This window comes from Serinus canaria, chromosome 3, assembly GCF_022539315.1.
Source record: "Serinus canaria isolate serCan28SL12 chromosome 3, serCan2020, whole genome shotgun sequence".
NCBI classification, from domain to species: Eukaryota; Metazoa; Chordata; class Aves; order Passeriformes; family Fringillidae; genus Serinus; species Serinus canaria.
The window spans coordinates 110,717,294-110,741,627 of NC_066316.1; the positions used below are offsets into that span (position 1 = coordinate 110,717,294).

General features: G+C 45.7%; 1 protein-coding gene across 2 annotated transcripts in view; it reads right to left on the reverse strand.

Annotated features, from left to right (window-relative positions):
* Positions 1-548: 548 nt before the first annotated feature.
* Positions 549-24,334, reverse strand: part of MSRA (methionine sulfoxide reductase A) — a 238,361-nt gene continuing 214,575 nt past the window's right edge. For both annotated transcript variants that reach the window (XM_009096207.4, XM_050972508.1), the window contains exon 6: positions 549-1,370. In XM_009096207.4, the coding sequence (XP_009094455.1) occupies positions 1,206-1,370 (165 nt within the window). In that variant the 3' untranslated portion in view covers positions 549-1,205. The remainder of the gene's footprint in view (positions 1,371-24,334) is intronic.

Sequence of the window (24,334 nt, forward strand, 5' to 3'; positions counted from 1 at the left end):
GGTTTGGGCCTTTTTGAGCTTTAAAGCTGAGCTGGTGGGCAGGAAACATCAAACCAAGCTGTGTAGAGCAGTGCCATGGAGAAGGAGGTGCTGTGGATTTGTGTCTCTGAGTGCCACCACCTGTCCCCCAAAACTGGCTCCCTCCTTGAGCTCTGCACCCACAGGATCCCATTTCCATATGGGATAAACTGTGCATCCCTGCATCCTTTGTCTGCAGCTTTGAGTCTGCACTCTGAGATCCCCATGAATAAACCCAAATTCGATTTTTTTTTCCCCTTTCTGGCTGCTATTTTGACTGCACACTCACTGGAGACTGCCCCATGTTACGTTTTCCATGAGTCTGCTCTTGGTGGGGGCTCCCAAGTTATTAAAGTACAAATAATTAATCATAGGGATAATTTCACTCCTCTGTACTGTCATGCCTGATGATAGAGATTTAAATGCCCTGGTGTTTAATTAGAAAACTGCAGCATTTTATAATATTTGATAATTTTTTTTTTAGATCTACCCAGATATCCACTTGGAACACATCACAGAGAACATTGTTCTTTTCTTATTCTGTCATTTATTGCAGAGCAGGAAACAAAGTTGAATTCTTTTTGTGTTTATTCACTTCTTGGAACTGTCAAAAAGAAGCATCACATTACAATTTTATTTTTTATGGCTAAAATAATTTCAGAAAATAGGCACTACAGGTGGTACTAAATGCTGTGAAAGTGGAGTTGTGGTGGGAGAATCACTGATCTGATCAATTCACCTTTCCCAAAGACATCCCAGGGTTGTGACAGGTAAGGAACTCAACCCCATCTCCAGAAGTCAAAGCTCTGGGAACACCAGGAAATTAATTAACCCAAGAAAATCAGAAAGTCCAAAGGCATTGGAAATGCAAAGCAGCTACAGGTGCAGCCACCTCCTAATTCACCCTTTTAACAGCATTTCAAGCCAAACTTCAGAAGTTTGGATCTCTTTCCACCTCTTCAGATGACAAGGAAAACCCAGGAGCTGCACAGAGCAAGAACGGGAGCAATCCCTGCCTCTACTTTGGCTTTTGATGGCAACAAAAAGAAAAATGATGATTATGGAAAGCGGATTCCCAAATCTTGGATGCTGCAGGAACATCCACCAAGGAACATCCACCAAGGTTCCTGGTCTTTTTTTTCCCCAAGCTCCTTACAACGAAGAGGAGGTGGTGGAGCAAGCACAGGCTATTTCCTGATGCCCACGGGGCAGGGAACCCCTGTCCCTCCCAGGCCACAGTACCCTCCAGGGTTCTTGCTGAGGTACTGCTGGTGATATTCCTCAGCATAATAAAACTCAGGAGCCTCCCGGATCTCCGTGGTGATGGGGCCAAAGCCTTCCTCCTTCAGCACCTGTCAGGGAAGACCATGGAAAGCCATTAGTGGTTTGCTGTGAATGACCTCAGGATTCCCCCCTGGAGGAGCCACAGGCGTCTCTCAGTGCTCACATTCCCTGCTCATCCCTGAAAGCTTTTCATCCCTGCTCTCGTGGTGTTTTGCTTTGCCCGGAGGCACTGTGGGCACAGAGAGGGAGGGAGCCATCCCCTTTTAATGGCTCATTTGTTTAATCTGCCGCGGCCACCCTTTTCTTCTCTTTATTAACCCAGGCAGTGATGTGGAGCCGTCAATGAAAGTGGAAAACAAAGGGAGAACACACTGGGATCCACCCCGGGAAGCTGCAGGGTCCAGGAACCTTCCCTGGAAAGTGCCTCGGCTTCAAAATCCACTCGCAATGTCCTGGTCCAAGAAGAATTTCCGGGTGAAATTTCAACCCCAAGGATCTCCTTGGGATATCAGAGCATTTGGGCTTTATTTTGGTTTTTTTTTTCCCGCAGAGTCACTGCAAAGTCATTTTTCAAGGAGAAAAGTTCCATCCTGACCAGGAAGTTTTAAGTTTTAAGGCAAATTATGGAAAGATTTGCCAATACGTGGACCAGGAGCAATAACCACTTGGCAGGAAGAGAAGACGGAATGTGGGTGGGGATTTTAAATTAGACTTTAATTGCTTTCTGATATCCCCTAGCTGAATTTGAAACTCATGAGAGGTTTCTGACAGAGGGAATTTCTTTTTAAGATGAATTGCTGTGACATTTTCCCCATTACATTGTCCTTTCCTAAGGAAACTGGTAAACACCAACATTTTGGAGCCAATTCTCTTCTCAGTGTGGACATAACTTGTGCTTTGAAGTCCGTGCTAAAACCTAATAAGCACTTTAATTAATGTCAGAATCCTGTTGCAAATTGTAGTTATAAATACTGGATGTACATAGAATTGATTGAAGGGTCAGCGTTTAGGATTCCCAGAAAAATATATGTTCTCTCATCATACTATTAAATATATAAAATATAAATAAAGGGAAATCATCTTATGGGATCACAAAATTGTGAATCTGCTATCAGTCGTCAAGTCCACACTCTTTTATCATGATAGACTGAATGGTACCAGCCTTGATCCCAAAAAGAATTGGTTATGGAAGATCTTTGGAGATGGAGATCCTCATTCCAGTATTTTCCATCCTGTTAGAGAAACCCTCCTAAGCCTAGCCCAGTTAAACCCAGTACTTTCATTTAAACCCAGTATTGCAGGTTTACTCATCCTGGAAGTGGAAAGGAAATCATTCCCTTCCTCTTTCATCTCCTACATGGCTGGGGAGAGGCAAGGATGACATGCAATGGAAATACTTCATTTAAACAACAGGGACAAAAAGTCTCCAAATTTCCCCCACTGGAGTTTCCCAGACCCTGCCCCAGCACAGCCAAGCCCTGCCCACAGCCTGACAGCAGCTGCTGGGCTTTGGAGAGCACTACTCTGATTTATTCCCACAACTTCACTGCCTAAAGGACACATTCTGCTGTGTTCCGCCTTCAGTCACGAATGAAGGGATAAGATGGATACAAAATCCATGATGGACCAGTCTGGAGAGCCCTGAGTTCCCACCCTGATTTATCAGCACAGCTTAGAAAGGGGTTGACTCATTAATTCCTTGTGTTCCCACACAAGGAATTGGGATCCCAAGCTCCATTTCACAGGAACCTGGCCTTATTTCCCCATGTAAAATCACCAGCCAGCTTTTTTCCCTCTTTGGGACAGGCTTTGTCCCAAGGGAATCAGGTTATTCACCTGTCAGACATGTGAGTGAAGAAGATAAAACACCTGAAGGTTTGCACCACAACACGTCAGCAGCACCAAACACAAAGAGGCGTCAACACAGCTCCTTTTACAAAGCACTGTTTCACTTTCTAACCTTCCCAGCACTGAGAAAACACTTTGGAATGATCTTCACTGCTGAAAGATGGCACGAACTCTGCCATCCTGGGCATTACTCACTTACCTGCTGCTGCAAATGCAGGCAAAATTGGCCTCTCCCCCTTCCCTGAGTCATGAGGATGCTGCTGGAGGGGGAGAAATTTTTCCACTGTGTTTTCCACAGTGTTTGTTACAGATTTTTAACCTGGGACTCTTCCATCATTGGCTTCATTTTGTCATTTAGGGAATCCATCCTGTTCGATGTGGCACCACAAGAGGGCATAAACATCATTTATCCCTTCCCAGCCCATTAAAACCTGAATAGAGCAGAACCCAAGACGAGTCCTTACACTGCACTTTGGTGCTGCTGTCAGTGGGAAACCCTGGCCCTGACACTCTGCCAAATCCCACCTTGGATGTTTGGATTTTAAAGGGAAAGTTATTTTCCTTGCACTGACAATGTTGATGTGAAGATAAAAACATCACTGGGAGAGATGGGGAAGTTCAGGATGTGCTGATGTGCTGGCTCTGGCAAGTGTAAATCAGCCCACTCTGGATTGATTTCCTGCCACTGAGGCTGATATAATTTGATGGCAATCCTGTTCTAGAAGAATTTTTAGTCCTCTCTGTCTCAAAATTCCTGGGCCATCCAATGAGACTTCTCATTACCATGCTGCAATTAACCCTTGGGATTTTTAACTCAGTGCAAGAAATTTTTAAGGAACCATTGGATAATTTTCTCCACCAGTATTCCACTGCAATTCAAAGAGAATTTATTCCTTCACAGGATTTCTGTGGCTTTTGTCATAGGAGAGATCAAAGCCCTAAAAGAGCATCGACTCCAATTGTTAACCCAGCACTGCCAAGTCACTGAAACATCACAAGAGACCCTTTAACTGCTTATAATGCAGCCCAAAAATCCTGTCAGATTCCATCAGGGAGGGGCCAAACCAAACCAGATCTCAAATCCCACCCAGCTGCAGAGGGGACACTGGAACAGGAACAAGGAATCACAGAATCATTAAGGTTGGAAAAGACCTCCAGGATCATGGAGGTGTCAAAGTCAGCACTGGGAACCTCAGCACCACAAGTTTGTCAGCCAACCTGTACTTCCAGCATGTAAAAGAGGTTTTTAGTGATTTTCCCAATTCTTTGCAGACTGTGAAAGTTTATTTCTTGTTGTTTGCTTTAAACCTTTGCCTGACCACCGATGACCAGATTTGTCATCACATCCTCTGTCACAAAACACTGGATCTCAGAATCCCAAACAGTTTGGGGCTGGAAGGGACCTTAAAGCTCATCCAGTGCCACCCCCTGCCGTGGGCAGGGACACCTTCCACTATCCCAGGTTGATCCAAGCCCCATCCAGCCTGACCTTCGACACTTCCAGGGATCCAGGGGCAGCCACAACTTCTCTGGGCACCCTGTGCCAGCGCCTCCCCACCCTCACAGGGAACAATTTCTTCCTAACATCCAATCCTAACATCATAAACCTACTTTCTTTCAATTTGAAGCCATTCCCCCTTGTCCTGCTGCTCCAGGCTGCTATAAATAGTCTCTCTCTACATTTCCTGTAGGCTCCTTTAGGCACTGGAAGGTCCAAAATTCACCCCAAATCCTTCTCTTCCCCAGGGTGGACAACCCCAATTCTCTCAGCCTTTCCTCACAGCAGAGATGCTCCATCCCTCTGATCATCCTGGTGCCTCCTAATACAATTCCTTCTCCCCTCTCTCCACAGAAATCTGGATTTTACACCTTAATCCTTCCCATTCATGTCTTCAGCCAGACCCAGAGCCTTTCACTCCCAATCCATAACCCAGGGCACCCTTCTCACCCTTTCCTGCATCTCTCCAGCTCTTCTTCCCCACTGCAGTCACCAGGGTGACTGGAGTTCCACTGTGCTCAAGAGCCCCAGGGATTTATTCAGCCCTGCACTTACATTTCCTCTTTCATTCCCCATCCCTTTCCCAGCAATTCTTTGCATTCCACTTGCCTTCCTGACCTCTGCTGAGTGCGGAGCAGATGTTTCCAAAGCACCATCTGCAATGACGCCAGAACCTCTTTCCCGGGCTAATTTAAACCCTCTCATTGTGCCTGCACTTGACTTTTATTGACATGGAATTTCAGCAGCTATTTTCTCTATTATTGTCAGATTCTTCTGCAACTTTTTTGTAGCCGTGTCTGCTTTGGCTCACCTGGAATAACTCCAAACTCACAGCGGGTTTTGGTGCGTCACCATCCTCTTTTTTCAGCCCTTTTGTGAGGATATTGAACTGCACAGCTTCCCAAGACAGGTTAATCTCTCTTCACTGCAGCACCCGCAGTTATTTGTACCTTTTATTTCCTATTTGTAACCAGTTCTTCACTCAGAAGAGCAACTTTCCTCTTATTCCACATGTGGCACCTCATTGTGCACCCTCTCTCTTCAAAAAAAATCTGTATTATGTGTGCAAGACATGAGCCTCCTCATGCTAAAGTCATTATAAATTTGACAAAAAGGCTTTAAAATTGGTTTTGCTAAATGAAACCAATTTAATTTTACGAGCAGAGGCATTAGTAAAGCAGGGGAGTATTAATTGGCTTCAAGCATTTTGTGGCTTTTAATAAAAATGGCATCATCCTGTGTTTGATTCAATAGACACTTTACAAACCAGCTCATACCAACATCCATCCGCTTTGTCTCGTGTCCCAGTGAGTTGCACGAAGCTGCTGCATTTCTAAAACTTCCCTGAAAAATCCCTGATGTTGGAAACAGCACAGAGCATCCTGACATGCGTGACAGCTCCTGTACCATCACTCCTGATGTCAAACTCTGACAACAATCCCACCAAATAAAATCTGCTGGGCTCTCCCTCCATTGCAGTGTCCACTCAAAATTTCACACCAGCAGCAGCAATCCTGAATTTCAGCTCTTTTTCCAAAAGTTCTAAGAATTAAAGGAGCTGCACTCTGGAGAAGAATTGCAGGGATTAGTTCTGTGAACTCCTTAGGATGGCAGGCTGTGGGAATCCTAGACACTTGATCCCTGTGATATTTTTAACTGGAAAACAACTTAACTGAGTTTGCCAGGCTTGTGGATTAGTTGCTGGCAGGTTTGGGGGCAGAAATCCAGCCCTACAGGCTCGCTTGATCCAGAGAAACAAACTTTGGTCCAGAGGAATGAGCAATTACCAATGTTTTATTTTCTCCTTCATTTATTTTCTCCTTCCCTTCCCTCTCCTTTCTGGCAGTTCAACCCACTCTGCTGTGTCATCAATGATATATGATCTGAAATTGTTTTCTTTGTGCAGCCTTCAGTTGGCTGGAAGAGCTCAGTTTGTCACACTCGGTCCAGTCTCCTCTATGTCACTTACTGATGTTGGCTTTTCCAAAGTAATTGATGCCAGCAGCCTCTACAAGTGCTGGAATGGGCTGAAATCCTGATTATCTGGTAAAACCTGCACTCCCAGCCTGTAGGTGACCTGCTTCTGGAAATCATGTGTTTGTGACAGGAGGAAGGACCCTGCCAAGGGAAATGTGGGAGCAGTGGGTGGAGAGTGCTGAAGTCCAGCCCCAGATCCCATATGGTGTGGGACTAAATCTCCACATTCCCCTGTTTCCAGCTGCCTCTGCCCTGTGGATTCCATGGTATTGATGCATTTGATAGGTGGGGCTGGGATTGATTAGAAAATGCTTTTCACAGGGCTGTGGAGTGCTGCATAATTAGCTAATGCTCACACAGGCTTTGGAGAGCTGTGTAATTCCTGAGTATTGTTAATATCTTTGCAGGGAAGCTGTCTGGTCTCAGAACTCTCCTTGCAGAGTGTCTCTGGCAAATCAGGCAGGACCAAGACTGGGAATAATGGAATCATGGGGGTATAAATTCTTCATCTTTCACAGAATGGGCACATGGATCTAAGGGCAGAAATGGTGAAATCCACAGACTCTACGCTGGGAGAGAAAAACAGCTGCTGTGGGACTAAATCTGAAGAAAAATGTCATAAAATCATGGAATGGTTTGGGTTTGGAGAGACCTTAAAGACCATCCAGACCATGGATGGTCTTTCCACTATCCCAGTTTGATCCAAGCCCTGTTCAAACTGGCCTTGGACACTTCCAGAGATCCAGGAGCAGTCACAGCTTCTGTAGGAAACCTCATCCAGGGCCTCCCCACCCTCACAGCTGAGAATTCCTTCCCAACATCCCATCCATCCCTTCCCTCTGGCAGTGGGAAGCCATTCCCTGTGTCCTGTCCCTCCATCCCTTGTCCCAAGTCCCCTTTAGGCCCCGGAAGGGGCTCTGAGCTCTCCCTGGATCCTTCTCATGTCCAGGTGAACACCCCCAGCTCTCCCAGCCTGGCTCCAGAGCAGAGGGGCTCCAGCCCTTGGAGCAGCTCTGTGGCCTCCTCTGGACTCTCTCCAGGAGCTTCACATCCCTCTCATGTTGGGATCCCCAGAGCTGGACACAGTGCTCCAGGTGGGGTACACCAGAGTGGAATCAGCCCCCTTGACCTGGTCACACAGCTTTAGATGCAGCCCAGGATACATCCTGTAGGGATTACCCATTCCCTGGCCATAGAGGAGCAGTGCTGCTGCAGGAATCTGCAGGAATTTTTCCTAGGAATGTATCCTTCCAGTGCAGCACTGAGAAAATGCAGGTAAGAAGGAAATAGAGAAAAAATTGGTACAAAATCTAAGCTGAAGAATCCTGATTTTCATCCATAAAACTGCAAGACTGATTTTGCCCGAGCTTTTCCCTGTTGACAAATCTCCCACACAACAGAATACATCACTGGAATGGAGAAACTGGTCCTGGCTGGAGACACATTTCCAGGAGCCTTAGGGAAAGCTGGGTGTGTGTATAAAGTGTGTTTTGAAGAAATGCTTCCCTCTTAACCACTTAGCTTGGAGCAGGTGGTTTGGTCACTCCTCCCTGCCAGAGGGAAAGGAATTGCTGGGCTTGGATATCCATCAGTCCTGCCAAGGTAAATCAGAGTTGGATGATAGCCTGGTATTAACACAGCCCCAAGTGGTTGTGCTCAGAGGGTCTAGGGAGGACCAGGAATGCAGTTAGCCTGATATTTCCTCCTATTTTACCTCTGAGTGTAAAACCTGAGTGTTGCCCACAACAATGAGCTCTGCCAGCTGAAATATCACATTTATCCAGCCAGATTTCATGGTATCTTCTCCCACAACAGGAAAAGAGGAGCTCTGAATCTGTCCTAAATCATCTTAAAGGCAACTGACAGCGAAATAAAATCTACAATTCTATTTTTTCCTGTTGGATGCTGATCCTGTGAACGTGCATAGGAAGGAAGTTGTATCCTGCTCTCCATCATATCCATCTAATTCTGGATTCAAAACTTTTTAGCTCCAGATACTGCCTGGTTTAACAGGATCAGCTTGACCCAGAGTCTTTACAAGCTTGACCTTCAGCATGGAGCTTCCTGAACACCCATCCTGTTTTCTCCTGAGGGAAGAGAGATGAAAGTGGGGAATGGCACGGGCGGGCATTTAGGAGGTAGAGGGAGATAACATTAGCAAAGATAAAAGACATCTTGCTCCAGTAGCATCTGGGAGCTAATTAGGTGTTGAAGGAGCCATTGAGAGAGATGGAAATTCTGTTTGTCTGGCCAATTTGAAGGCAGCCAAACAGCCTCTTACTGCACATCCTGCATGGATAATTGATGATGCCTAAGAAAACTCCTGCCCCGTCTTGACTTCCAGTGATCTAAAGCTCAAATCTCCTCCGTGGCTGGAGACAGCAGAGTCTCCTCCCCTAATCACTCATCCATTACTCTCATATTCCTGAAATAACAACGGCCAGGGCCAAGCTGGGATGGGAGAAATGACCCACACACAAACAAAGCTCTGAGCAGAACCGTCCACGCTGGAGACCACAAGTGGTTTGGCCCTGGATGACTCTGAGAAATCAACTCAGGTCCAAAAATACTCTGAGATCAGGCAGCCCCAGCTGCCTGTGGGCAGAATAAAACCCTCCACATGTAAACACTGTGTTGACAAGACTTCCCCACCTCCATTAGCTCAGTTATCTCTGGATCACGTTTTGTTCCAAGTGCAGAGCAGCTTGTGGTGCTCCCTTGGGTGTGAGCCCTTGGCAATGAATGTAAGGCTCTGCCATTATTTTTTATTCAGGGGAGCAGCAATGAAGAAGTAAAAGTGTTCATTTGCCATAACAAACCCAGAGGGCTCAGGTCAGCTCTGCTGTTACACAGCCATCATTTTATTTTCCTCACTAGATTTCCATCAAGTGTTTCTTCCACGATATATAAGCACGACAGTTTCCTCAGGAACACATATGAGTTTTCCAGAGAAACAATTTATCTTTATCATCCTGAAAAAACCAGAAATGTTTTCTGTTGTGATTGGAGTGAAAAACTTCCAGACAAGAGACCATGCACAAATACCACTAAAATAATAAAATTTGCTATATTGGAATACATTAAATATCCTTGCACTGGAAATTGTTGGGAAACCTGTCATTTCTGCTACCTATTTTGCCTCTAATAAACTGGGATTTTCTCTTCAGGCTCCCATGACCATTGGTTTATAACCCTAAACCATTTAATCCCCCTAAAAAGCTGGGAGGTGGTTTGTATTTTGCTGACCACTCTCTGGAGAGGTGAACAACTCACCCTGAACACCCACCATGAGCCTCACCTGTTAAACTTGATGCTGTCACCTTTATTTTCAGTCTGTATTGGTGGTTTCTTATATAAGGAAATCTCTCAAAAGGATCCAACATATTCCCAACAATTTACAGCAAAGCTACTTATGTTACACATTGAATATTCCAGCAAAACAGAATCATAAAATCACAGAATTTTTTTGGCTGGAAAAGCCCTCTTAAGATCCTGAAGTCAAATCATCCTCAGCACTTCCAAGGCCACCACTTATATATGGTATATCAGATATTATATTGCTTGTGCTCTAATGCAGCCTAAGGGGAGGAGATGATAAAGGATGGTCCTGGAAAAGGGAAAAATCAACACCACATTTTTCTGAGTTTTTTTTTTTATATTGTCCTTTTTTTTCCCCCATGGAGATGCCTTCTCCAAACATCTTTAATTCCTCCATGGCTGCCCTCTCCAAACATCATCAAACAGAGAGGAGACGGATCCAGCATGAGACTGATCCAAACACCACAACACTGCATATCAAATGAAACAGAAAATCAAGGTCCTTCCCCCATGGGTATAAAACAGGGGGCACATCCCAGTGCTGGATCTCAAGGCTCAGTGCAGCTGCAGCTCTGTGAAATTTCCAACCAAAAATCCCACTCCGGTTTAAAACAGAGCCCAAATTCTTCTGCCCCCTGCCCAATGTGTGTAGTCAGGCAGCTAGCTGCTGCATTTCCAGCCTAGGTCCTTCTGACCTTTCTGTCCAGCTGATTTCAGTGGAATATTTGCTGGATTTTTAATCCACCTAGCAGATCAGAGAGAGGCTGAATACTTTAAAGCAATTTGGATCCTTCAGGATGACAAATTGTTTCTGTTATCTAATATATGCATAATTACTACTAAAATTATATTTGAAATGGCTACCAGGCAAAACAATTTTTATCCCATTCCAAGGACTGAAAAGTCAAGAGAAAATGAACAGAGCATGTTTTAATCAGAAGATAAGTAGTTTTCCAGCCGCTATAAATAGAAAAGGCTGGAAGAACCCATCCAACAAGCAGGAAAAAAAGTGTGAGGAGGGTAAAATTCCACAGTGTTTTGGCTTTGGACTTCAGAAGGTAGTGAGTATGAGATAGTGTGAAACACAAAGAAGTCTTTGTTGTTTACATCTGAAGTTTAAAAGTGGCACAGTGTGAATAAACAAAGGATGTTCCATGAAACGCTGCAGCAGGGATGCGCTCGCTCCGTTGGAGCTCCGCGTAAACAGAGGCATCGCCTCCGTGCTTGAAAAGAGAGGGAGGTAAACTTGAAAGCTTTGCCTTCCAGAAAATCTCATTTACCCGGATCCTCGGGCTTTTAAGTGGTAGGAAAAACACACACAAGCTTAATAAGACCAAGATCTGGATCATTTAGCGTTTGCTTTCAGGTTGGTTAAGCTCCTTCCTAACGATAACGGCGCACGTGCTCTGCAAAACCTGAATTAGCTGTTCCTTATCCTTCCAGGGAAAATAAGTTTTTTCCTCAAGAACTGGGATAATATCAAGCAATTTCTTTTCTGGCAGACAATAAAAAATGCTGCCTTGATAGTTTCATGAGTTAACTGATTGTTTTCCAGGAGGGTGCATAGGATAATTGGTAAGGACTGAATTTAAAGATACCCAGATTCAGTTTGATGATCACAGTATTTCCTGTGGAGTAGTCACATAGCATTGAACTTGATCCATAGGACTGTGGAATCATGGAATGGTTTGGAGTTGAAAGGGACCTTTAAATCCATCCAGTTCCACCCCCTGCCATGGGCAGGGACACTTCCCACTATCCCAGGTTGATCCAAGCCCTGTCCAGCCTGGCCCTGGGCACTTCCAGGGATCCAGGGGCAGCCACAGCTTCTCTGGGCACCCTGTGCCAGGGCCTCCCTACCCTCACAGCCAACAATTCCTTCCCAATATCCCATCCATCCCTGTCCTCTGGCAGTGGGAAGCCACTCCCTGTGTCCCGTCCCTCCATCCCTTGTCCCAAGTCCCTCTTCATCTTTCTTCCAGCCTCCCTTCAGGTACTGGAAGCCACAGTTAGGTCACCCCCAAAGCTTCTCTTTTCCAGGCTGAACAGTTCCAGTTCCCCCAGAATTTTCTCACAGGAGAGATGCTCCATCCCTCTGATCCACTGGTTGGGTTCCAGTTACTTATGGTACCTGTATAAATCTTTCAATGCAAAAGTTTCCCCTTATTTGACAAATCTGATAAAATTTTATTTTTATTCAAAACATTCTCAGCTATTCCTATAATGTAGATAGAGGGTAACTTTTGATGAAGTTAAATATAAAATTGTAATGATTTCTTCTGTCCTTCCATCCTTTGTCCCAAGTCCCTCTCCAGCTCTCCTGGAGCCCCTTTAGGCTCTGGAAGGGACTCTAAGTTGTCCCTGGATCCTTCTCTACTCCAGGCTGGGCACTCCCAGTTCTCCCAGCCTATCCATGATTCAATACAATCCCCTTTCTTACACAATTCTGAAAATTGTTGCAGCAAGACCATTTTACCAGAGGAGGAGGAAAAGATGCACTTGGGTGGAACAGCAGCTGCAAACCCAGCACCGTTTCACAGCTGCCAAAAGTGCTGAGAGTTCAGCAACAAGGGTGAAAATAAAAATGCCTCTTAAGGAAACAGGGTAAATCCTACAGCTCCAGCTCCTTCCCACACCATCCCTACTCCTTCTGGGCACAACAGGGAGGAACTGTGTGTACAGGGCACCTACAATCACAGAATCACAGAATGGTTTGGGTTAGAAAGCATCTTAAAGCACAACTAGTTCCAACCCCAAAACTTTCTTTTAACTGTCCTTACCTTTTATGAGCAGAAGATTTCTTTCTCAAGCTTCTTGATCAGCTCTAGTGATGTTTTTATTAAAGGGGTGCACTTAGGCTTCCAGAAAAGTATCAGTGAAGAAAACCACCAAAGCTTCTTTAGCTTTTTCACCTGCCCCAAGCTCTGCCTGCTCCCTCCTGGAAGAGTTTAGGTACAAACAATTCTGATATATTTGATTAGGGACCCTCAGCATAAACACACCCCACAGGGGCTGAGATTTGAATGAGACTTACAGTCAGCAAGTTAATTTGTCAGGAAGCTTAGAAAATACAAGACCCTTTTGGACCTCAGGGTCAAATTCCACTCATTGTACAAATCACCCACCATCACTGGAATGGATTTATGCGCCTGGAAAGGAGATCTGAATTTGGCCATTAGTAAAACAAAATACCGAGCTGATTGAGGCTGGAGAGGAAGCAAAGAAAATGCAGGGAATGCACTTTACATTTCAGAGAGAACCTGGCATTTGCAGCACATCATCTTCCTGCCAGCTACAGAACAGCAGTGACTTGGCAGAGGCTCCATGGCCAGATGTCACCCTCATCTGGTTCTCTTGGCTCAGGCTGCTCCTTTGAAATGAGCAGCAAAGCAGGGTGAGGATGGCTCTGCCTGGTGCTCCCTGCACAAGGAATAGAAGGAGGAAAAGTTCCCCAGTTCCCCAAACCTGGCACTGCTCTGCACCATTTTGACAAATTCACAGCCCTCAGCAGGCAGAATCTGGGAGGTGGAAACAGAGTCAAGAACCAAAGGGATTTGTTTGACAGCTGCCTCTCGCTGGGTGATGGATACAGCACAAATCCTCTCCGGGTGCTTTCCCTGCAGCTTCAAACACTTCAGCACTCAGAGCCCGGGTGCATTTCCCAGGATAAAACCCTGCACTTGGATTTCTTTGTTTAAAGGCATTGCTGTGTCTCTATTCCACTGCACCTTCTTAACTGGTTGTTTTATTTAAAGAGAGAGATCCTTGAAATGAGACGATCTTTAAGATCCTTTCCAACACATCCTACTCTCATTTCTGCATTTCTATTATATTACCACAACCAAGAGCAAGGAGAAAAACATCAGGGTATTCCCCACCTAAAACCTGCCTCTTTTGGAGTTAACTGCTATTTAGGCAATTAAGGATTTGTGATAGATATGAAGGGACACAGCCTAACACCACATGTTCCTCCTAAAACACTTTCAGATACACCAGGAGATCTGAACTAATGGCCAAATTCTTGTGGGGTTTTGACGTGGCAACAAAGTCCCCAAATGCCTTTAGACCCAGGGAACAAAAGAGACAGGCACAGACCATCCTGGCTAAACCCCCCACGTGAGTGACCTTCTCTCAGAAGGAGAATTCTTTTTGAAACCCAACACCTGATAACACGTGTGTGTTTGTATACACATCAATATGTGTGATAAGAAGGCTGCTCCGTGGCAGAACCTGCCAACAAACCCATTTTTTGTCACCATCTGCTAGGAAGAGAGCGAGCACCTGTTAGGAGCAGCTGTCTGAATGCAGAATGTAGGTGAGAGAGAAAAATCAGTTTCATTTTGGACTTGGCCTGCTGCAGGTAGCACATGGCTTCCACCACCGAGGATGCCAAGTGGTCCTTTTTAAGTTTGTCCTAATTAAGAGCGTTATGAAACCTCCAAATTGTTCATTTATAGGCTGTTACACCAAGTAAAAGCGATGGGGCCCCCCAAAACACCTCCCCAGCTCCACTGAGGTCTCTGCCTTGTCCCCTGCCTTTTTCTTCCCTTGAAGCCAAGGGAGCATTTGGAGGAGCCGCGCGTGGCTCGGTGCCTCTCCTGGCATGGCAGCTGCCCCAGGACGTGTTGCTCTGAGGAATCCCAGCATTAGCAACACCCCCTGACTCCTTCCTTTGGAGAACAACTGCTTCCCTTTGGCTGCCTCCTTGTGTCCATCTCTGTGGGGGTCCCGGGAGGGATTTTGGAGGGATTTTGGAAGGAGCGAGGGCGCTCGGTCCAGGCGCTCGCTGTGATCAAGGCACCAGCAGCTGCCAGCCCTGCCATGCTGTCCTTTCTCCAGGGGTTGCCACCCCCCAGAGAACTTGGAGTGGGCAGAAAAAGCACATGAAAGGATTTCCCACCCTCATCCAAGCGACAGATCCAAGTTCACAAGTCAGCATGGCCTCTCCCACAGTGCCTGACACCTCGGATGGTCTCAAATCTGCTGCCCTTAATCCCCACTTATGCATCTGTGCATCCGTGCAAGGAATGAGGTCATTCAGTTTGTTCCTTCCCAACCTCCCAAGCATGGACTGCTCCTCATTCTCCTCAGTAAGCAATGCTCCGTGTCCCATGGCTGACTGTGTGACACAGCCACTCACCCAGTGACAGCACCAGCACCTGCCCATCCCTGGGTGTCAAAGGGCTTTTAGTCCTAAAAATCAGCCATCCTGCAAGGAATCTTCCTCTTCCCCTTTACCACACAGCCTAAGAATCTAAGAATCATTTGGAGAGGAACAATAGGACTATAAGGAGCTCCTGTCTCCGTTACCAGCAACAGGAGGTCAATGGATGGGCTTGGCTTGCAGAGGGAATATTGGAAATGAGCACCAATATTTGGGAGCCCTTTCAGCTCCAAACATCTTCCCATTTTTCTCATTTCCCTGCTTCCTCCTTTTATCTTCCATTTCTTGTCTTCCCAACTACTTCTGTCCATCTTCTGATCTAGCGTGTGTCACAATCCCATTATGAGGAGGATAAATATTTTTTATAAATCATCTGTTTGACCCATTTGACCCCAGAAATTTGTATTTTTTTTAATGGCAGCAGAGAACTGGTGGGACTGTCACAGCCTGTGAAAATCCAGAGGCTCGTGCACACAGGCAGTGCCTCGAGGAATAAGGGAGATTCCCAAAGTGCTTTTGATGCTCCAAGCTCTGTGATGTGCTTTACAGGTCAGCTGGATCAAATGCTGATCCCCAAAAAACCCAATCCTGATTTCCAGGTGTGAAAACAACTGTTCAGCTGGATCAAATGCTGATCCCAAAAAAACCCCAACCTTGATTTCTGGGTGGGAAAACACCCATCCAGCTTGAGAGCGAGTGCACGAGGCTGAGGGAGAAATCCCATTTCTCCTGCTTGAAAAGGAGTAAATCTGCTCTTGCTGCAGTGAAACCCAGATAAAATCACACAAAGCCATCCCACAGAGCCCCTTCTCCCTGCAAAGCTGCACCTCCAGCCGTGTGGTTTAGCACAGATCTGCCGGTCAAGCAGGAATTCTTTTCCCTAATGCAGATTTCTCTCTCTGAGCACATCTGTAAGCTACAGATCCCTGCCTCCTGGGACAGGCCTAATGGGCTCTGCAACCACTCTGCCTCATTTCTTTGGGAAGTGTTGGCTCTGCAGTGGGAGGGCTGAAGAGGGGCTTGCACTGAGGGATGTTTTTTCACTCCTGAATTTAAATGTACAAACAGAGACCGTGGGTTGGTATTGCTGAGAGAAACAACAACAGAGCCACAGATTGGGGTGTCAGTGACACAGAAGCATCCAAGGACAGGATGGGCTAGCTAATTAATGTCACCCCTGCCCTGAAAACTGGGCACATATTTCCTTAAGAGCTTCTGCTCCCCACTAGCCAAAGGGCAGCAGTGCAGGAGCACAGAGAGGGCAAGTTTCAGCCTGTTTGGTGGTGAGGAATCTCCTCCTGGTTCATATCCTGTGATTCCCTGATGGATTTGGGATGCCTAAGGAAGGCAGGGATATTGAACAGCTCAGTGCTGACTTTGCATGCAGAAGAGAAGGGGAAGAAACTGGAGCTGAGCTCAGTTATGGATCATGAGAGCAGAAATCAGAGGTGTCCATGCCCAGGTGGGAGGGGATCCCACCAGGAAAGCTTCCCCACAGAAGAAACATGGGATAAATCCATCCTTGAGAGCAGCCCAGTGAAGCTCTGCTACAAAGCAACCTCCCTTGGGGCACTCTGAAATATTAAAATATTAAAATCCTCCATATTTTTGCCACCAGCACGTGCTCAGAAGAAGAACCTCAAATCGGGAAGAGCTCAGCATTAAAAACAATCTGGTGAAAAATCCAAACTCTCCTGCCTTATTAAAAAAAAAAACAAAAACCCAGCAACTGAAAGGGAAAAAAAAAAAAAAAAAGAAAAAGGCTTGTTCATGCTGTTACAGTTTAGGAACTGCTGGCATGCCTGTCTCTGAGAGGAAGGGATGGGAGCTGACTGCTCAGCAGCTGAGAACGTGTGTTCTGGAAGCAGCTCCCGGAGCAGATGGTGCAATGATTACTGCCAGTAAATGTTAGAGCCCTCTTTTCCTTCCTTTTTTTTTTTTTTCCCTTTTTTTTTTTTTTTTTTTAACTAGAATTCTGAACAACAGGGGGAAAATAATTACAAAGAATACATGAAAGGGGCTTGATTTTCTTTCTTTTTCCCCTCTCGGAGCGTGTCTTGCTCCTTCTCTAACACCTGACGCTGCAGAAGGGGATGTTCCCTGGGATTGCTGGGATGATGGAATCCACCACCAAGCACTTTGTTCTGGGGATTTTGACACGGCTCTTGTGCTCCGAGCTGTGTTCCCTGGGAAATGAGGAGCTGCAGGATCATGTGCTGTGTATGGGATGCTAAAAACAGGGAAAAGGAGAAGGGGTGCAGCTGAGGATAATGGAAGGTCTCCCTGCCCATGGCAGGGCTTGGAATTGGTGGCCTTTGAGGTCCCTTCCAACCCAAGCCATGCTGGGATGCAATGATTCCATGATTTAAATTGACACCCTGCTGGCTTGTGGTGTGATAAACAGTCCTTGGGCCAAGAAATGGGAATGATTTTTCCTTTTCATCACCTGGGTCTGGCTCCCCTGGCCCCATCTCCATCTCCAACGTCTCTGAGCAATCGTAAAACATTTCTTCCCCATTTCCTCTCTTGTTCCCCTCTCTTTGCCACAACATTGTCTTTCTTTCCCCCTTAAAATCTGATTTTTTTTTCTTTTTTTTGCCTTCTAGCAGGGCAGCTTGTCCCTCATCACTTTAAAATCACTTTAAAACCCCAGGAGGTCCTGGCTCCCAAATTTTTAAAGAGCAAACATCAGCCAGGATGGGAAGGATCATCCTTGTCTTCTTGGGAAACACACCATGGTGCTGGAGCAGGCACAGCCAGAGCAGCACAACACATCCCTCTGCAGCATCTCTTGAGGGCTTCAGCTTTTAAATGCTGTGACAACTCTCCCAAATGTGTCTTGGGTTTTTTTTGTTTTTGAGGTTTTTTAATGTCTGTAAATTAGGAGAAGCCAGGGAAATTTCCACTGGGAGATCAAAAAAAAAAAAAAAAAAAAAAACCAAAAAAAAGCAGGATATGTGCAAAAAACGCCTCCTTCCTGAAATTCAGATCCCTGCTCTGCAGCAGGGAGGTACCAAAGCTCCTCGTAGACAGGCTGGGAGAAATATTTTAGAATTGAAAACAACATGTTTTCCTCCAGCTTCCTGCTCCCAACAATTTTGGCTGGAACTTTAAAAATATCAGTCTGAGGAGGCAGAAAACTGGCACAGAAAATGTCACCCCCCCCCCACCCCAAATTAATGTTTGCTGAAGTATCAATCAACAGAGGAAAGAGACTTCTGAGAGGAACTGTCAGACATCCCTAAAATGGGGAGCATCCAGCTCCACTGGCAAGACTGAGGTGCCAGAATTCCTCAGTGTGATTCCAGGTCAAAGCAAATCACATTTTCAATTAGAAGGCTGCGGTTTCTTTGTGACCATACAGCAAAAGGAATGGTCAACATCTGCTAAATTATCAAATTCTTCTTACTATTAGCCATGGAATTCCTCTTTGAAGGTCGGGCATGGTTTTTCAAGGTGAAGCCTAACAGTAGTTAAAGAATAACATTTTTTAATTTCAGTTACAATAATTTTGAGGCTTTGTTGGGATGTTTTCAATTACAATCACAGCTCTCATCCTTTGACAGCTTCCAGGGAAGAAAAGAGGGGAGTAAATGAAATGTTGCATCTTCATTCAAAGCCTGCAGCACTCACCAAACAACACTGAAATGAGGGGTTCCAAGAAAGTCAGCACTGGACCATCTATGAATACTCCTCTCCTTGAGATGCAGCACTTGTATCAAGGACACAAACCATCAATAATGACAGCAGCAGTGTTTGTTCTGCAATTTGTGGGTATTCAGAACCCACTCCTCAAATCCCTGCTTAAATTGTGGCAGCACAAATGGAGTTGGACAGAGCCTGGTCCTCGAGTCCTACAGCATTTTCTGGGTTCAAAGGCTGAGCGTTTTAGCTGTGTAATAATGGGTGGTATTACCAGGTATTGTGATGAAAATAAATGTTCCTTGAAATGAAAATACCCTCTTTCCACGGAGCATGAACCTGGCTTTCTCTTTCTTCTCTGCTGGATCAGTGGTATTTGCAGAAAAACTCTTGTGCCACTTGTGGGATAGCACTTCATGCTGAGCTATCAAGGAGCAGGTCAGGCTTGGGGGTGTTTTCTTTTAATTTGTTGTTCCAGCTAACTGAGGACACCAGATTTAAGACTGGCAGTGCAAACACAGATGCTGCATGTCTGACACACCTGAGCATTTCTTATCTGATTGACAAATTAAAACCTAACAGTGAGGAAATGTGCAAGGGATTTGATTTATTTTTAATATTTTTCTTGTCCTCTCCAGGCTGGATGGGGCTTTGAGCAACGTGGTCTAGTGGAGCCGTGGCGAGGGCTGGAACTGATGATCCTTAACGTCCCACCCAACCCAAAACTTTCTGTGATTCTCTTTCAAAGTACATTTGCTGAAACCCCATTTTCCCCACCCATTAAAAGCATTTGTCCCCAGCCACTGAAGGGTTTTATTCTCTTTTCTGAGCCTGGCTTGGTGAAAGGCAAGCCCCTCTCTCCTTCTTTATAGGGTTCATAAAGAGATCTTGTGGTCAAGAACGAGGCCAAACTGCACTCCAGCCCCAGAGGTGTGATACTGTTTTCATGATTTTCCTGACTGCCGTCACATCCTGCCTGATGCCAATTTCATGGGATTACAAAGAGAGGCTTAGAGATCTCACTAAAAATATCACCAAAATAAAAACTGTCTTTGGGCAAAAATTGATTTGTGATCCTGTAAAGTCAACTGAAGATTTATGAGGCTGCAGAATAAGAGGCTGGGGCAGTCCCTTCCCTGCCTGCCCCTCTATCTGCCAGCTTGCAAGGGATGTTTCAACATCTGTACTTGCAGCAGAGCTGAATTTGTGATACGAGGGCACTGCCTGACCACGTGGGAGCCGTGGCATTGCCTGGCCTGGGGAGGCGTCCCAGGAGATGCAGCCATGAAGGCCGTTCACTTTTTGCTGGGAAAACTGATAAGGAGCTGGCACAGCTTGCCCAGAGAAGCTGTGGCTGCCCATGGATCCCTGAAGTGTCCAAGGCCAGGCTGGAGCCACCTGGGATAGTGGCAGGTGTCCCTGCCCATGGTGGGAGGGTGGGAACAAGATGTTCTTTTAGGTCCCTTCCAACCCAAACCACTCCATGATTCTCATGCCAGCCTTCCATTTCTCTTCCCTCTGATTTTTAAACTTTCAGCAAAGCTTTGCCCCTTTACCTTTACCCAGCGAGTGCCTCTGAAGTGCTTTGGGAACCTGAGGCCAAAAAGTGCAAGGCAAAACTTCGACAAATCCCACGCTGGCCTGTTGTCACCAGGCCTCTTAATGAGGATAATTTATAGAATTCCACTAACAGAGATGCATTCCAGCCATCCCTGCCCCCCAAACAAGGAATCAATTGAGGGAAAATGGCCCATGACAGGAAAGAAGGAGAGATGGATTAAATATTTAAAGCGTTACTGTAAATGAAGACGCCGAAGCCAGGTCAGTAATGAGCTTCCCCCGAAGCCACTGGGATCTCACATTAATGCTGCACTTGACTCCTGCAGGTCTCTCCCACATGCCAGCAAAACTCTCCCAAGTTGCCAAGCAGACACATGGAACAAAGTGTTGTGTTGGGCTCTGTGTGTGTGTGCAGGATGGGGAGAGAGATTTAACCCCTTCTGTACATCCAGAGCCGTAAAATAAGACAAGAATCAGAAATTGCTCTCATTTGGTTCTGGGGTTGACTTCTAGAAACGAGACAATCAAGTTCCCATGAAGGATCATGATTGTGCTGAAGAAGTTGAACCAAACATAGAATAAATGGATTCTGTAGGTTGAAACTCTGAAGTGTTTGCAGAGGACAGGTGCTGGAAATAGAATCATGGAGTGGTTCTGGTGGGAAGGGACTTAAGGATCATTTAGTTCCAACTCCCCCACCGTGGTAATTAACACTCATTTCACCCAATTTTTCCAAAAGAATTAATTCTATTACATGTGTAAACTGTGTTCTGCACTTAGTATTGTCCAGTCATCCTCTTGGAGCCCCTTCAGGCACTGGAAGAGCTCTAAGGTCTCCCTGGAGCCTTTTCTTTTCCAGGCTGGACACCTCCAGCTCTCTCAGTCATCCTACTGTCCCACAGCAGAAGCAGCTCCATTTCCAGGTTTCCCAATGGATATTTTTCCCAATCTTTTCCCATGTCTTCCAGCCTTGCTGTTTTCCACTCCAAATACAAGAGTGGAAAGTGCCTAAACCAGAGCCCTGTGAGCTCCATTCAATGCAGCTTCTCTTTTGACACAGAACAAATATCAAAACTCTTGTTAAATTCTCTGACTTCAGACTTCCAGCAAATTTCCCACTGACTTTCCAGCAGTTCCATGCAGACCTGGTTGTCTTTTCTTGCTTACAAGGATTTTCTGGATGCTTGCAAAGGCTTTGATTATTTGTGCCAGCATATTTCAAGGAATTAGTGTGGTTGAGGCACTACATGTCTACACTGCCAGGTCCTCCTTTCCCATTAAGACAGAAGCCAAACATTCCTTATTCCAGACCCCCGCTACCTCACCCATCTCCTGCAAGTTCCAGCCACTTGGAAGTGCCAACAGCTCCTTGGTCAATATGAAGAGGATTGGAAAACCATGGAAAAACAACCAACTGATCGTCAAGAGTCGAGCACTCAGAAAAGGATGAAAAAGAAAGATTTAAATCCAGGCCGGAAAAGCAAAATCTTCAACTATTAAAAAAAAAAGGCTAAAAAGGGCCCTGAAAGGGTTGTGCTGCCCAGGACAGGGGCGGAGTCCCCAGCCTTGGAGGGATCTAAGAGCCATGTGGCACTGGGGAACATGGATCAGTGGTGGCCTTGGAAGCACTGGGGAATGGCTGGACTCAAAGGTCTTGGATGGGTTTTCCAACCTCAGTGAGGGGCACAGGTAGAAGAGTTTCATCATCAGAACTGAAAGGGTTTAGAGCAGTCCACAGCACGTTTTTATCCCACTAACTCCCTTTCCCATCCTTTCCCAGCACAGTTTAAAAGATGGGGGGGCCAGGGATCATTCCCAAGGGCAGTTTGCACATGGCCAACCTGTTTCCAAAAGTAAATTAAGAGTATGTGTAGTAATTAACACCATGGATGAAACCAGGCTCTGCCCTTCAGCCTTCACCCATGAAGCACCTCTTAATGAGGCAAGTGGAATCCAGGGACAGAATCATCCAAGAAATCTCTTGGATAGAGACATGGACATAACCACAGCAGGCTGGCAGGCTGGGACTGTCCAGAGCATTTCCTACACAGTTTATTCACATTACAGAACTTTTACACTGCACAGTTTCTGAGGCTGTTTGGGGCACCTCTTAATCTGTTTCATATTAATTAGCACTGTTGTGCTGGGGTTTTTTTTCTTCCACCTGTACATTATCAAGCAGCTGAAAACATTATTCCACTAATTTATCTGCTGATGACATGAGCAGGGGTGAGCAGTCTTCAGTCATTTGTCATTTGGATGGCACTTTGGCTCCGGCATTTCCATCCATCTTCTCCCACTGGATGATATTTTGCAGATAAATCTTTCAGAATTAGGTGATTTCTACCTCCATGATACCTCTAAGCCTTAGGAGCTGATCTCCACTGTGCTGCTGAACCAGAACCTGCATCAGCCAACCTCAGAGTGGCAGGGTGCTGAATCTTTCCAAGATTTTGGAAAGATTTCCAAAGAAAGATTTCCAATATTTTGGGATCAAACTGGCTGTCAAAACAAGCTTTTTTTGGCAAGTCAGTGGGACCTATCCAAGGATCTCCCAGGATTCTGCCACCAAGCCTCTCCCCCTGCTCCTTGGCAGCAGAGCATTATGACTGGATGATCACAGAGGTCTTTTCCAATGATTCCACGATTAAACTTCAGGACAATTCACCCCATCCTGGTGCCTCTTCATTGCTCCATCCCCATATTTCTGCTGTGTTGGGAATCCACAGCCTCAACTCCTAAAAGCTCACTCAAGCTCCAGTGCAAGAAAATCCCTAAATCCTCCATGGTTTCGACCTCCCAAATCATCCATTATCAGCTTTGTTGTAGTGGTTGGCACAAGGAATTAGTCCAACAGGCAATGACTGACAGTTTTCCCCTAAAAAATGGCACCATCTGGCAAAGCAGAATTGCCATTCCACCTTATCCCGGTCCTCCAAAGCATTTCTATCCCCTGTCCAAGGCCCATGAGCTACCAGCAGATGTGGACAGGGTTGGAGAGAGAATCTGAACCACAGCTGTGGCTCAATTGGCCATGAAGACACGTGGAAATTAAATAAAAAACATTACAACCAAAATCTTTTACTCTCGCATAAATGAGGTTATTTCCCTCACAATGGGAATATCTGGGAGAAAAACCTCACTAGGTGATAAATGATACTTGATCCATTTTTATGGGAAGGATTCTGTGAGATGGTTGCCCAGAATAACAAGGAGCCACATTAGCTGACCCAGGGAATCCTTTCCAGGCATGAGTTTCTGTTCTCTTTAAGCTAAATTAAAGGAAAATGCAGTTCTCATCTCTGAAAAGAAAATCAGTTTTCCTGGAGCCCTGACATGCAAACAGGACTTTTTTTTTTTTTTCCCATCTGCAGCAGTTCAGACAGATTTAATGTGATTAATGCTGCTAAACTATGTCACCTATGGCATTTTTCTGCTTTCCAGTAGATGAAAAGGCTTCTGTTCAAAAAGAAAACTGCAATATGTGCTGCATGAAATGCCAGCTGGGAGTGGAGGAAGAGAGTGTAGTGATGGCAGATACTTGATTTAGCTCTGCATCAATAAAACATCCACATTTGTAAGAGAGAATGTGATGGAAAACATCTTAATTGAGCAATATTTGTACCAGGACATTGGGCCACTGACCTGGAATCACTTCCAGGATGCCCTGAATGGAGTCTGAATTCAGACTTCAATCTCCCCCATTCAAAGCAGTCACTGAAAGCAATGTCAAAAAGAATGAACTTAATGGGTCTGAGGCAAATTTCCATCTGATTCGGGTGGGAAGGAAGACCCATGAGGACTGACCCAGCAACCAAGTTCAACAAGATGGGGGATGCTCACCTGGAGAAGAGAAGGATCCAGGGAGAGCTCAGAGCCCCTTCCAGAGCCTAAAGGAGCTCCAGGAGAGCTGGAGAGGGACTGGGGACAAGGGATGGAGGGACAGGACACAGGGAATGGCTGCCCACTGCCAGAGGACAGGGATATATGGGATATTTAGAAGGATTTGTTCCCTGTGAGGGTGG